General features: G+C 42.4%; 1 protein-coding gene across 1 annotated transcript in view; it reads right to left on the reverse strand.

Moving 5' to 3' along the window:
* Positions 1 to 15904, reverse strand: part of LOC115473410 (voltage-dependent T-type calcium channel subunit alpha-1I-like) — a 935734-nt gene that overhangs the window by 552911 nt on the left and 366919 nt on the right. The window contains 1 exon segment of the mRNA XM_030208356.1: positions 1203 to 1362. Within this exon segment, the coding sequence (XP_030064216.1) occupies positions 1203 to 1362 (160 nt within the window).

Here is a 15904-nt window from a genome sequence, read left to right on the forward strand (position 1 = left end):
CCTTTTCTCCAAGCTGAACAGTCAAGCGTTCAAGCAGTGACTTTGCAAGAATTCTGCGGAAGTCTCGCGAGGCTGCCACGTGAACTCTTGGCAGCTATTTTGAATTGGTGCCAGGAGAAAGAGTCTGCAGACGCGCCGACCAGGAAAGAGGGGGCTCTTTCCTGTCCCAAAGAGGTCTCTAGACCACTAAGGCACCACACTAAGGTAAAGGAGGGGACAGGAGGATAGGACACCCGCCTGCCTGTCTGCCCGCCAGCCTGCCTGTTCGTCCACAAACCTGGATAAACGGGCAGGCTAGCAAAATCCACCCGGTTGCCCATCCGTGTCCTCAAAAAGACGACATGTCCGGGTAAAACTGGATGTATGGTAACCCTAGGTTTGTCTGCAGGGGGGGTCATACCTCATCCTTTTTGCCCTTACCAGGAGAGTGCAACCAAAACAGTCTAATATTCATGCTAGGTCGCCTGCCATCTATCACTACCCAATTCTACCCGAGCATGATCCCAGCTCCTATCACTGCTCAGTGCCGGATGACCATGTCACCTCTCCCTGGGGGTTCAATGCACACTGCTCTGTGCAAGTTGGATATTTTGGGTCCCCTCTTTGACCCTCTCCCATTCTGAGAGCGTGGACATACAAGTTTCCATACTTTGACACTCAGACCTCCAGTTTCTTTTATCGTATCCTACTCCCATTCCACTACTCTTTTTGTTTACCAGCAGCTTACAGGCAGAGAGATTTCAGACATGCATATCCTCTCAGCAGAAAACTATTATGGTGACTTGCAAACCTTCAATCAAGCTGGTCATTTCTAGGTCCCTTTACTGTTCTCTGAAAGTGATGTGGCGGCACTCTAGTAACTGAGGATGGTGGTATAACCTCTGCTACCAACTGCGCTGTAAGTGTTCACACTATGGCATTATTGCTGATGAATTCATGCTCCTGATTCCTAATTCTTCCTTCCTGGCGAGAATGTTCCTCTCACCAGTGATGATCCTAAATGCCACTTTATCTTCTCTTTCTTCTTCTTCTACCACTTCTACACTGTGAAAATTGTTTTTTTTGGTGTGTTTTTTTTAACAGAGGACTTCATGGGTCACAAATTGTGGATCAGTCCATATCTAATACAGTCATCTAGTCAGTGCAGCAAAGAAGAAACTCCTACTAGAATCCTCCAACCCCCAGGTATGTATGGGACTCACATTGTGAAGTTCTCCTCCAGGAAGCAGCGGTTCCGGAGCAGGCCTGCCCACAGCTGCACACCGATGATTCCAAAGATGAAGAAAACAAAGAAGCAGAGAAGTAGCACATTCCCCAACATGGGCAGCGTGTCCAGAAGCAAGTTCACCAGAATTCGCATGCCTGTGGGGAGGAAAGGAAGGGTGGATGGATAGGCAGACCCAAGGAAAGTAGGGAGTACGAAGGAAAGAGAAAGAGAATTAAGAAAAAGTATAATTTGCTAATAAGACTAAAAAGAATAATGAGAGAATATTATTGAAATGGCCAATAACATCCGGCAAAAAATACAGCTGGACAACACAGAGAGTTTAATTCATTCATGTCTAGTACTTTACAAAGCTAAATGATGTTTGTTTAAACCAAATGCCTCACCTTGCCCTTAAAGCTCCTACATAACAGAAGAACTTATGTCCAAATGGGACATTGATGGCATATGTCTATGCTTGGGATGATGCAAGGGCCCCATGTGAACCTTCGACTTTGAACTCCTTCTCAATTAATTTTTTAGGTGTCCAAGCTCTCCTCCTGGAGATTTTCAGAATTAATCTGAATAATCATGATTGTTTAAATATCACCCCTCCCAGAACAACCCTGTACACATACATAATTGGACCTTGTCACAAAATGCCTAGTCACCTGCCTGGGGCTACCCCAAGGTCACTAACAGCATCTATCCCCAGCAAAGCTTAGGTCTGCCTGCATCTGCCGTTTGTGCTCTACACTAGCACCCTCCTCCCACTCCCTCTGAGTGAGTCTCCCACTCTCAAATTATCCCCAGTGATTCCTAGGTTATGGGGGCTACACTCCCAGTGGTCCCACAGCTCCTAGAAAGCACTGACAAACCCAACACACAAACCACCAGAACTCTTAGTCAGTCCAGACAAGCAGAGGCAATAAACTAAATATGTTTATTGTCATGAAAAATAAGAACAATGAACAGAAAAGGTGCAATCAGCAAAACAATAACACGTAACTGAAATGGATAACTTATAACACTATCTAAACATTTGTTTACTATCTGTCTGGGGAGTTCAGGACATATGGCTGCTCACAGGTTACCAAATATAACTGCTCACAGGGCCTCAGCAAACAGATCTCTCTCTCTCTCTTCTCCCTGGCTAAGACTGGGGTAAAAGCCAGTACATCCTAGATTAATTTGAGCTCCTGGGCCAATTTTTTCTTGAATACCGAGACTAAAAAAAGTCTTTTGCTCTTCCTTATTTGACCTTTGCATGTCCCCTTGCTCCTATGAGCCTTCAGCTATATTAGAACCAGAGATGGGATTCTGATACCATGGGTGGTCTTTCACAACTACTGAAGATTTTTCCCCATGTAGAGGTAATTTTATAGCAGAATACCTAAATGAGAAGAAAACCAGAAAAGTGCCTATTTTATAAAGGTATCATTGGTGTCTATGTGGCAGCCATAAGCAGCTCCAACGGCATGCAAATGCCAATGTGCAACTTTACACCTGCTTGAGAAAAGGTGTAAATGTGTTTTGTGTATTCTCTGCATGTACTCATATTTTATATATACACATGTACAACACAACTCCGCCTCCACTCTGCCCAAACTTTGCCCTTGAATACCTGCGCAGGGATCAATACCTACCTTTCTATCATCCCCCAGACTCTATAAATGGTGCTCAAACTTCCAAGCACAAATTTGGGTGCACAACAGATTTGCAAATGCAATTTAAGTGAATGAGCCAACTAGCACCAATAATTGGATGCTAACAATTACTGGTGTTAATTGGCAACAATTTGGATTTGCATGCATGGTGCTACATGCTATTCTATAAAGATGTGTGCGCAACTCTTGTAACACGTAATTTAAAAAGCGGTGTTGCCATGGGAAGGGCATTTACTAAAGATCCATGCACTATTATAGAATTCAGGTGATCCACGGCTAATTTACATGCAAGGATTTATACCAGGTTTCAGCTGGTGTAAATCCTCGTACCCAAATTTGAGCGTGGATCACAGCACTATGCAAATTCTATTAATGATGCCCAGCTCGGAGCACAGTTTATAGAATAATGCTCGGCACCCATTTTTTTAAAAAATCTAATCTCATATGTGGCCCACAATTTAACAGAACTTCTTTCTACATACAAAACAGACTTTACATGCAGAAAAAGCTTTACAAAATTAACTGTATATATGCTGATATACTAATCATTTGAGAAAACAGGAATCATTTGTGCAGGTAAAGAACTAGAATTCTGGCATATACAAACATAAGTGTGCTCATATGTGTGTACATGCCAAAAATCCACATACACACAGTTCTGCAAATATGTGCATATCTTACGTAGCGTATATTTGACAGGTGGGTGTACACACGAGCAGAGTGTGGGCAGACTAAAAACTTACATGCATAGCTTAAAAAGTTCTATAAAGTGCATGTGTATATCCTATGGCTGTCCATTTAACATGGTTAATCGCGATTAATCACGTTACGATTTCCGACTTGCACTAAGAATTTTAACTTGATTAATTGCATCATGCTGCTGTCTCCTATAAGGAGGAAGAAAAATGGCAGAAAGTTGAATGTGAAAGATGTTATAGGGGAAGAAGTGAAGGAGAGAGGAGGGGAGAAAAGAAATAGTGAGGAGAGAGGAGGCCCTGAAAATAGAGTTCAGAGAACAGACAGAGGAATAAGATAATTAGAAAAATAAAATCACTGGACAACAAAGGTAAGAGAAATGATTTTTATTTTCAGTTTAATAACTGAAGTACAATATGTCAGTTTTGAGAATTCTATATTTTGCACTATACAGGCAAAAATGTGAGGGCACTTTATGCGATTAATCATGCGATTACAAAGTTTAATCCCAACTAGCCGTGTGATTAAAATTTTTAATCGATGAATAGCCCTAGTACATCCCCAACTGGTTGCAAGCACTTACACCAACTCTGTGGCGCCTACTCTCCTTTATAGAACAGACACCCAAATCGAGATGGCCTTTCATAAAATTGTTCTCGTTAGGTACTTTCTTCCCGAACTGACTTACAGTCATTGCAATGACAGTGTTTAGCCTGGAATCACACACCAGAGCTCTTTTCAGGATCCTCTAATCACACCTCAGCAGCACTCCCGAACACAACCAACCCGTGGAGTGGAGACATGACTTCACCAGCAAACTGAACACCTTCTGCATTGCAGTGCACAGCATTACCACCAAACCACTGAGCTAGTCCAGCCTTTGCTCTTGGGTTTTTATTTTTCAATATTTTAAACATTTTTTGTACTATTAAGTATCTAATGTAAGCATCTACCGTGTTCACAAATCACACCACTTCTCTGATCTGAAAACTGGTTCCCCATCTCAGCACACACAAAAGTCAAGTTTCTAACCATATTGTTCTAAAACTGACTTCCTGGCGCTTTGAATTACGTCAGTTCCCTCCTTATATCTCCCCTCACCTCCTCCACTCCTCACACACTGAGCTGCTTCACCTCCCCCATCCTCTTCATTTCTATGCCTGGACAATATCACATGATCCACTTTAGCTACTTGGGAACTAAGCTCTGGAATTTCCCATCTCTACATCTCAGACAGGAAGCACCCTATGCCATTTTCACACTAGTCAAAACTCACTTTTTCCTTGAACTGTTTTGGTCAGTCCTCCTGATCTCTACCTTCTTTTATTCACTTTTTCTTTTATAATCTGTCCATTTTAAACTACATAAAAGCCACTGTCATGGTCTTTGTAGTATATCAAGACTCCATAAATGAGTAAGTGAGTAAATAATACTAGTGAATTATTCTTCTCATTCAGTGAACAGTGAAAAACAAGAGAAACATAAGAATTAAAGATACTAATAACCCTTAATAACCTTAATTAATAAACTGAATAAAAGTTTGCAGCATTAATGGTGTCCAATTGCTCAACCTTTCAAGTTAATAAACATCTATTTGTTAAGTGTAGTTTTTTTAATTTATTGAAAGAAGAGTATGCTTAGAAAAAAACAGCAATGTTGATTACAAGAATAATGAAAATGGGAAAATATTGGTCAGAAAACTGAAAGGTATTTTGGAAAATAATGCGTTCTTTCAACTACTACTACTATTACTACTATTTAGCATTTCTATAGCGCTACAAGGCATACGCAGCGCTGCACAAACATAGAAGAAAGACAGTCCCTGCTCAAAGAGCTTACAATCTAATAGACAAAAAATAAATAAAGTAAGCAAATCAAATCAATTAATGTGACCGGGAAGGAAGAGAGGAGGGTAGGTGGAGGCGAGTGGTTATGAGTCAAAAGCAATGTTAAAGAGGTGGGCTTTCAGTCTAGATTTAAAGGTGGCCAAGGATGGGGCAAGACGTAGGGGCTCAGGAAGTTTATTCCAGGCGTAGGGTGCAGCGAGACAGAAGGCGCGAAGTCTGGAGTTGGCAGTAGTGGAGAAGGGAACAGATAAGAAGGATTTATCCATGGAGCGGAGTGCACGGGAAGGGGTGTAGGGAAGGATGAGTGTGGAGAGATACTGGGGAGCAACAGAGTGAATACATTTATAGGTTAGTAGAAGAAGTTTGAACAGGATGCGAAAACGGATAGGGAGCCAGTGAAGGGTCTTGAGGAGAGGGGTAGTATGAGTAAAGCGACCCTGGCGGAAGACGAGACGGGCAGCAGAGTTTTGAACCGACTGGAGAGGGGAGAGGTGACTAAGTGGGAGGCCAGCAAGAAGCAGATTGCAGTAGTCTAAACGAGAGGTGACAAGGGTGTGGATGAGGGTTTTGGTAGAGTGCTCGGAAAGAAAGGGGCGGATTTTACGGATGTTGTAAAGAAAGAAACAACAGGTCTTGGCGGTCTGCTGGATATGAGCAGAGAAGGAGAGAGAAGAGTCAAAGATGACCCCAAGGTTTCGAGCTGAGGAGACAGGGAGAATGAGAGAGCCATCAACAGAAATAGAAAACGGGGGGAGCGGGGAGGTGGGTTTGGGGGGGAAAATGAGAAGCTCGGTTTTGGCCATATTTAATTTCAGGTGGCGTTGAGACATCCAGGCAGCAATGTCAGACAAGCACGCTGAAACTTTGGTTTGGATGCAAGGTGAGATATCAGGGGTAGAAAGGTAGATTTGGGAGTCATCAGCATAGAGATGGTAGGAAAAGCCATGGGATGAGATTAATGAACCAAGGGAAGAAGTGTAGATAGAAAAGAGGAGGGGACCAAGAACAGAACCCTGAGGTACGCCGACAGGCAGAGGGATAGAGGTAGAAGAGGATCCACCAGAGTGAACACTAAAGGTGCGGAGGGAGAGGTAGGAAGAGAACCAGGAAAGGACAGAGTCCTGGAATCCAAGTGAGGACAGGGTATCGAGAAGTATGCTGTGATCGACAGTGTCAAAAGCAGCGGAAAGATCAAGAAGAATGAGGATGGAATATTGACCTCTGGATTTAGCCAGTAATAGGTCATTGGAGACTTTAGTAAGCGCAGTTTCGGTTGAGTGGAGAGGGCGAAAACCAGATTGTAGTGGGTCAAGAATAGCATGTGAGGAGAGAAAATCAAGGCAGCGGCGGTGAACAGCACGCTCAAGTAATTTGGAGAGAAAAGGAAGGAGGGAGATGGGTCGGTAATTAGAGGGACAAGTAGGGTCAAGTGAAGGCTTCTTAAGGAGAGGTGTGACCACAGCATGTTTAAAGGCAGCAGGGACAGTCGCAGTGGAAAGTGAGAGGTTGAGAATGTGACAGATAAAAGGAATACGAGTAGGAGAGATGGCATTAAGAAGGTGGGTGGGAATGGGATCAGAGGTATTTTCTTTTTTTTTTTAAACTAGGGTTTCCACTAAGACATGAAAAGGAATACTACTACTAATCATTTCTGTAGCACTACTAGATGTACACAGTATATGTAAGTACTTTCTCTGTCCAAAGAGAGCTTACAAGTGACTTACCCAAGGTTACAAGGAGCTACTGTGGGAATTGAACACAGGAGGATTAAAGCCCACTGCACTAACCACTAGGCTACTCTTCTAGTATTTGTGGTTTATGATTTATTAGGTTTGATATGAGATGATATAACTAGTAAGGCAGTTTACAATAAAATCAAAATGAAACTAGGAAAAGAACTCCATTATATATAAGGCAGAGAAAAATAAGAAGGAAAAAAAAAGGAAGAAGGAAGGAAGGAGGTGAGGGACAGCATATAATGGCAGCACAATAATCCCTTAAACCTGCCCCCCCCCCTCCACAAACACACCAATGCCAACTTAAAAAGGTGAGTCTTTAATTCTGCCTCAAATTTTGGGAAGAAAGTTCTGTATGAAGGGAAAGGGGGAATGTATTCCAACGTAAAAGGGCTGTACAAAACAAGGCAGACTTGACAGCAGGCATGGAAACCGGAGAGACAAATAAGCAGCGATCATGGAGCAAATGAAGGGTTCTTCAAGGAATATGTGGTCTTGTCAGTAATGAGAGATAGGCAGGAATGCCAGAATTTAGGGCAGTGATGGGCAACCTTTTGAGCTTGGTGTGTCAAAATTCGCCAAAAAAACGAGCATAACTCGGGTGGTGTGTCACTTCGAGAAAAAAAAACATAATTTCACGATACTTATAGTTTAAATAACAAAAATGTATAATTGTAATATATAACTTTATTTAATAAACCAAAAACTAATTATTTAACTTACCTGCTTAGTGACTTCTTTGTTCATCTGTCAATCGGTTTCTTTTGTTGGTCTTGGTATTATTTAACTTGTGTGGGGTGCCGTGAACTAAGATAAGTGAGGGGGAGGGGGAATTCTTTAACTAATCTGCTTATTAGTGACTTTTTTGTTGCTGAATTTCATTGGCTAAATCTTCAATTGAAGGTTGGTATTTTGTACACTTCAAGCCCAAGCAAGCGCTACTAACTTCATCTTTCAATCTGTTTCTTTTGTTGGTTTTGATATTATTTAACGCTGAGAATAAGGTTTCACAAAAGTACGTAGAGGGAAAAATTGTGAGTAAAGCCATTGCTATATTTTTCAGGGTGCTAAAAGTGTCTGGTAATCGGATCCAGGCACCCCAAATTTCCTGGTAACTCAGATATTCTCTTAATAATTGCATCTTTATTCTGCATATCGTGAAATAGAACTGGTGCACATCTTAGGAGAGTTTCTTTAATAAATCCTCCCTCACTGAGTGCTTTTCCATGCTGAGCTATGGAGTGAGCAATGCTCAAACTTGCAGATGTTAAATTTGTAGAACCTTTTACAAATGTAAGGATGGAATTAGATTGGCTCTTATAAAAGTGTAGCTGCCTGGAAATGTATTCCTTCCTTTCATCCTCACTTTTTTTCAAGAGCTGGGAATGATTAGTTTCAAAATGTCTATTTATATTCCACGTTCTGCTTACTACCGTTTCAGTACATAGAACGCAAAATGATCTGCCATTTTTTTCTATAATGCCATACATCTCGGTCCATGTCTCTTGAAAGGGTCGGCTACTGCTACTACCACTTCCTTTACTTAACCTTGGTTTTTTATTTTTTGGGTTCTCCATCAGGGGGGCAGTGACAGAAGATAGAATTATAGATAGCCTGTTAGCCCTGCAGGCAATTAGGGGTTAACTAGCCTAACTGACCACCTTATGTAAATTAAGATGGCTGCCGCTATTTCTAATGGCGGGAAACGGCACCCATAGCACATGCCCTTGCCTCTCCCAGCCTCCCCCTCACCTATCTCAGTAATGATGGTCAATTAGAAATCCACGACACCCCAGAACAGTAGATTGGATGATGGTTGCTGTGGTTATGTGGTTGCTGGTAATGGCGATCACAGGGCCCTCAGAGATGCGTCCCCCACGGCATTCCGCCGCTCTCTGCTCCACCGGCCGGAAGTGAGGTCAAACGGCCGTGCAGGAGCCGGGGCAGAGGGAGCAGCAGGGAGGGAACGAGCGGAGGACTCGGAGGGAGTCAATAGGAGCGCACACGGGTAAACATGCACCGGGGGGGGGGGGGGGTGCATCGGCGATCCGCCCGGGTGTCAGCAAGGAACGCCACTGCTTCTCTGTATGCGGCCACATGCGGCCGCGTGTCATCGAAAATGGCTACGCGTGTCATAGGTTCGCCATCAGGGATTTAGGGCCTTATGGGTCAAAGTGAGCATCTTAAATTGAATTTGGTAACAGAATGGTAACCAGTGGTATTTAATCAGTAGATGGGGTTATATAATCAAATTTTGTTACATGTGAGAAGATCCATAGTGTAGTATTTTGGATAGTAAACTCCCTAATCGCCTGCTGGGTGCAAATTGGAAACAAGCGTTAGAGCCGAATACAGCATATTGGTTGAGCAGAGTTGGGGAGGTGATAACAACGGAGAAACTCACTGCAGAAAGGAAAGGTAATCTTGCATGTCTGACTTTGTAGGCCCTGAAGAGTTGTAGACTGGCTCTGGCTTAACCATTAGGCATAGGAGATGGAGACAGTTGTCCGGGAGCAGGGAGGAATGCCACACAAGCTCAAAGAACCATCAGAGCATACTTTTATCTGCAGGGAGAGCAGTTTTCAAAATACCCCATGTACCAAAGAAATAGCTTTTGGAAATTGCCCTCTGTGGGAGTAATTCATTCTGAAAATGACTGTTGTGAAATTGGGTCAGGGATATATACATAAAAAATAAGTGCAATACAAGTTACCACTTACTTTTACCCAATCATTTACTTTTTTTTTTTTTATACTTACTTTTACTGTGCTTAGGCTTTCCTGGGATGTAGTTTTAGGGTATAAGATGTGATTAAACACAGAGTACACTCACACATTTACACCTTCAAAGGGGTGTAAATTTGAATGAGAGAATTTATGCACTACTGAGGATCCTTGTAGGAGCCTATTTTGTAAAGACACCTGGAGAGGCATAATCGAACGGGGCACCTAAGTTGTCATGAGGGCGTCCTCGCAGGACGGCCCCGTAAAGGGGCGGGGCAAGCCATATTATCAAAACAAGATGGGCGTCCATCTTTCGTTTCAATAATACGGTCAGGGACGCCCAAATCATGAAATTTAGGTTGGCCTTAGAGATGGTCGTCCTTAGGTCGTTTTTGAGATGGTTGTCCCCGGCTTTCGGCAATAATGGAAACCGAGGACGCCCATCTCCAAAACGACCAAATCCAAGCTTTTTGGTCATGGGAGGAGCCAGCATTCATAGTACAGTGGTCCCACTCATATGCCAGGACACCAACTGTGCACCCTAGGGGGCACCACAGTGGACTTCACAAACTGCTCCCAGGTGCATAGCTCCCTTACCTTTGGTGCTGAGGCCCCCAAACCCCACGCCTCACAACTGTACATCTCTACCATAGCCCTAAGGGGTGAAGGGGGGCACAACATTTACCACCACAGGTGTAACAGGTGGGGGGATGGGCCTGAGTCCGCCTGCCTGAAGTGCATTGCACCCACTAAAAACTGCTCCAGGGACCTGCATACTGCTGTCATGGAGCTGAGTATGACATTTGAGACTGGCATAGAAGCTTGCAAAAAATGTTTTTTTTTAATTTTTGGGGGGTGGGAGGGGGTCGGTGACCACTGGGGGAGTAAGGGGAGGTCATCCTCGATTCCCTCCGGTGGTCATCTGGTCAGTTCGGGCACCTTTTCGAGGCTTGGTCGTGAAAAGAAATGGACCAAGTAAAGTCATCCAGATGCTCGTCAGGGACGCCCTTCTTTTTTCCATTATCGGCCAAGGACGCCCATCTCTAAATCACACACCCGTCCCCCTTCTGTATGGTGCCGACACCCCCCCCCCCCCCCCCCGTGAATTTTGGTCATCCCCGCAACGGAAAGCAGTTGAGGACACCCAATATCAACTTTCCATTATGCTGATCTCCCAATGTGTGTCGGAAGATGGGTGTCCTTCTCTTTCGAAAATGACCCCGATAGTAGGTCTTTTACAAAGCAGCGCTAGCATTTTTAGCTCAAGCTACAAATCAGCTGACATTAAACACTGAGACCCCATTATGTTCCTATGGGTGTTTCAGTGTTTAGCACAAGCTGATTTGCAGCACAAGCTAAAAACACTAGCGTTGCTTTGTAAAAGATCCCTTAAAGTACCTATTTTGCCTTTTTGTACATCGATGGCCTTTTATGAAATTACTTCCATTGGATATCATACTTTTCAAGTTTAATATTTCAAAGTATGAGGTCTGTGACAAAACAGTGGGATTTAAGCCTGTAAACTGCATTAATTTCTTGAAGTGTATTTCTCTACTTTGGCCAGCAGGTGGTTAAAGCTGTTACAGAGAAATGACTGTTCTTTCTTCAGTCTAACACAGATAAGAAGATGCAATATACTTTTGAAAACTTGTTGTTCTGGGCTCCCCTACTTGTTACAGATGGACCGACAATTAAAGAACGACAACGTGGATGCAGCCGCTCACAGGTTTGCTTGCAGTGTTTTGAGTGAATGGCGACGGCTGAGCAGGGGGTGGAAACAGAGATTAATCAAATGTCTTCCTTACTTACAGTGGACTAGATAGAAAGTGGAGTGGAAGTGAGCCTATTTACCGAAGTCGCAACGGCAAACAGTGGCAGAAAAGGCAGGAAGCAGGCAGGCTCACCTCCGTCCTTCACTTCCCTGCCCTCTCAACGTCCCGCCCTCGCGGAAAGGAAATGACATCAGAGAAAGGTGGGACGTGGAGAGAGCAGGGAAGCGAAGGACGGAGGCGAGCCTGCCTGCTTGCTGCCTTTACTGCCACCACCCACCGGTTCGCCGCTGTGACCGGTAAATAGAGAGTGGAGTGGAAGTGAGCCTATCTAGTCCACTGTAAGGAAGACATTTGATTAATCTCTGTTTCCACTCTCCTGCTCAGCCGTCGCTATTCACTCAAAACCCAGCAAGCAAACCTGTAAGCTGCTGCATCCACGTTGTCGTTCTTGATTGTCGGTCCATCTGTAACAAGTCTAACATTGTTTTTGTTGGATAGGTAGTGTCTTATGAGGTGGAAGAGAAAAAACAACTGAGTATCACTAAAACAACTTCAAAAATTATTGTAGCTAGTAGAAACAGCAATTATAAATTCTGTAGTTTGTGCTCATTTTTCTTCACTGTGCTTCTACTACTACTACTACTTAACATTTCTAAAGCGCTACCAGGGTTACGCAGTGCTGTACAATCTAACAAACAATTCAGATGGCCAGATGTCAGTGAGAATATTCTGTTTCCTGATGGTTCATCTTAACTGGTTGTAATCTACCTTGGGAAGCCTGGTGTTTATAAAGACGATGGAATATATTAAAATTAAATGGAAATAGTATTAAACTCTCCTTTCATTGGGGCACACGGAATCAAACTCTCCTTTCATTGGGGCACACGGAATCACATCTTCATCTGTTTTGTAGAAGTTTACCCTGGACATGGATGGGAGGGGAGGGCAGGGGATAGAGGAGAGTTGCTGGACATGGATTGATGAAGGGGAGGGCAGGAGAAATGCTGGACATGGATGGAGGAGAGGGAAGACAGGAAGGAGATGCACATGGATAGAGGGGAGGGGAGAGAGGAGGAAAGAAGGGACTGTCCTTGTTAAATTGTACAGCGCTGCATAACCCTGGTAGCGCTTTAGAAATGTTGGAGGGAAGGAAAGAGAGAGGAAGGAGATACACACAGATGGAGGGTTAGGGAGAGAGGAGATATGCTGGACTTGGATGGAGGAGAGGGAAGACAGAGGAAGGAGATGCACATGGATGGTGGGGAGGGGAGAATAGGAAGGAGATGCATAGTGACGGAGATGAGGGAAAGAGGAGCAAAAACTGCACATGGATGGAGAAAATAGGCAAAAACTGGATCCACTCTATACCTCCTCCAGTCAAGTCTGCGGAGGACCCAGCTTTTATCTATGGATGTAGAACAAGAAATGAAGAAGAAAGGAGGAAAGTAAAGAAATAAATGGAAAGGATGCCCTGGAAACGGAGTTAAGGGAACAGATAGAGAGCAGCAGAATCAAAGACTGGGACTGACATGATCAGGAAAAACAAAATCACCAGAAAACAAAGGTAGAAAAAAAATCATCTTATTTTCATTTTAGTGTTTGGAATATGTCCAATTTGAGAATTTACATCTGCTGTCTTATATTGCACTGGGTATACTGGAGTTGTAACAGCTTACAGAAATTATTTATAATGAAAAAAAAATCACATTATTTTTTTTCTCCTATACTAGTATAATACTTTCAATGATGTCTGTTTATATGTGCCATGGCTGGTGTAAGGGGTGTCGCTAATGTGGGTGTGGCTATCATAGGGGTGGAGCCATATGTGGTGACCCCGTTCATAATGAGTACTGGCACCTTTTTTTCTACCAAAAAAGCACTGGACACAACTATCCCACAGGTTCAGGAATAGTGGGAAGTTACGTAATGGAAAGCGTCATGGATTTGATATACTGCCTTTCTGTGGTCCAACCAAAATGGTTTACATTTATTTGTTGCATTTGTATCCCACATTTTCCCACCTATTTGCAGGCTCAATGTGGCTTACAATTTTCCGTCATGACATGTCATTTCAGAATACATATACAATTGGTAATATATATATAACATGAATGCTAAATGAACAGTTGGATAAAAAAAGGGAAAATATACAAATGGTATCACATATTGAACATGGATTGCATATTAAAATTAAACAATACAGTATAGGAAGAGTGTAATCCTATTGTTAAGTAAATGATGGTGAATTACAGTTCCAATTATAAGTCATTATGGTATGTCATATTATTATACACAGATGCTTTCTCTGTCCTTAGCGGGTTCACAATCTAAGTTTTTGTACCTGGGGCAATAGCGGGATAAGTGACTTGCCCAGGATCACAAGGAGTCACAGTGGGAATAAAACCCAGTTCCCTAGATTCTCAGCCTGCTGCACTGACCATTAAGCAACTCTTCTACTCCTCAGACCAGCCATAAAGAAGACAGAGAAATCTACTGACTTTCCATTACTTTTGAACACACAGCTATATGCACACTTTGGAAAGCAGCAAAGAGAAGCATGCGTACACACACACATACTCTCTCTCTTACCTACGTTGCCTCTTTAACCTCTTTCTTGCTCTGTCCTTTCAAGGGTCACACCCTCATTTTAAGCCACTTATTCCTCTTCACATCAGTGCCCTGCCAGCTCACTAAAATTACTTCCTTACTAGAAAAAGGAATTTTCAATCCTCTCACTGTCTATCTGCGCATTTCCTCCACCCAGAAATTAAAAAAAAAAAAAAAATCAATTTTCTTCTTTTACTTGTAATTTAGCAGGAGAAATTCTACACTTGATTTTTACTTTCATGTTATGGGATGTAGTATCACCAGCTGTTGGGTCATGCAATTTAACATTTCTAGTTTAAGATTTAATTTTAATATGTTTGAGGCAATATATTGTGTTATTACATAGCTTAATATTATGCATTTCATAAAAAAATGTACTTATATTGGAACAAGCCATAAAAGCATAGAAATGATGCATAAGAACATACAAATATAAACGTTGCCATACTGGGACAGACCGAAGGTCTATCAAGCCCAGTATCCCATTTCTAACAGTGGCCAATCCAGGTCACAAATACCTAGAAAGATCCCAAAAAGTAAAACAGATTTTATGCTGCTTATCCTAGGAATACTGTCAAACTACTGCAATGCTCATCTACTAGTAATACAATACAAAGAGTAGTAGAACGGTGGTAGGCTGATAAGGAGGCTGAGAGACTGTCCGGTGTGAGATTATCCCTTGACAAAGCTACTAAAGCGAAACAGGCACCTGTCGGGGTTGCAGATACACCTGGACACACAGATAAGTGTTGTAGAAGTCACCTCCGCTAGCACCAAATGATACGTATAGCCACCATAATGGACACTGTCGGATAAGAGGCATAATGTGTGGGACTTAAGAATTGTTGCAGTAACACAGTTAGTAAAAGAAACGAAAGAAAAAGTAAAAAATTATTTAAAAAAGACAAAAACTAAAAAATATGAGAGTTACTGATATATTTGCTTGACCACACATTGAGGAAGGTTGGGGGTTTGTCTATGATTACATTTGTCACAAATAGGGGTTCACCTCATTGGTGAAATGAAAGTAGCCCCGGTGACTATATGAGACGCTCCCCGAGAAACCCATTTGGAAAATATTGGTTACTCTTGCCTTAAATTCTACTACTCTTTGTATTATCCTAGGAATAAGCAGTAGATTTTTACAAGTTCACCTTAATAATGGCTTATGGCCTTTTCTTTTAGACATTATACAAACCTTTTTTAAACCCTGTAAAGATTGATTATAATCCAAGAGGAACTTAATTATGGAAACCACACAAACTGCATATTAGCATGACTAAGTGGTCATAACAATGTGAATACGTTACCTTTATGACAAAGACAGAAATTAAAAGACTCCATAAATAAATAATGGCTTTAATATTTCATTGTCTAAATCTGATCTGTGTTCAACATCTTGCATAATATTATTGAAAACTTTTTTCCTTGCAGCACCTGTGTCTCAATATTCAATTATGCAATAGTTAGAGGAAGTACCTAACCTCAAAATAGGCAAGGAAGCAGAGAGGCTCACTGACAGACATATTACACTGGGAGAGGTCAAAAGGACTAGTGCCTCTTCAAAGAACAGTGAATTGGCAGGCTTGGACCACCTCCTGGCCGACCTGTACAAATAAATTAGAGAACATTTAGTTCTAGAACTGGTTGAT

The sequence above is a fragment of the Microcaecilia unicolor genome, chromosome 1, assembly GCF_901765095.1.
Source record: "Microcaecilia unicolor chromosome 1, aMicUni1.1, whole genome shotgun sequence".
In the NCBI taxonomy this organism is placed as follows: Eukaryota; Metazoa; Chordata; class Amphibia; order Gymnophiona; family Siphonopidae; genus Microcaecilia; species Microcaecilia unicolor.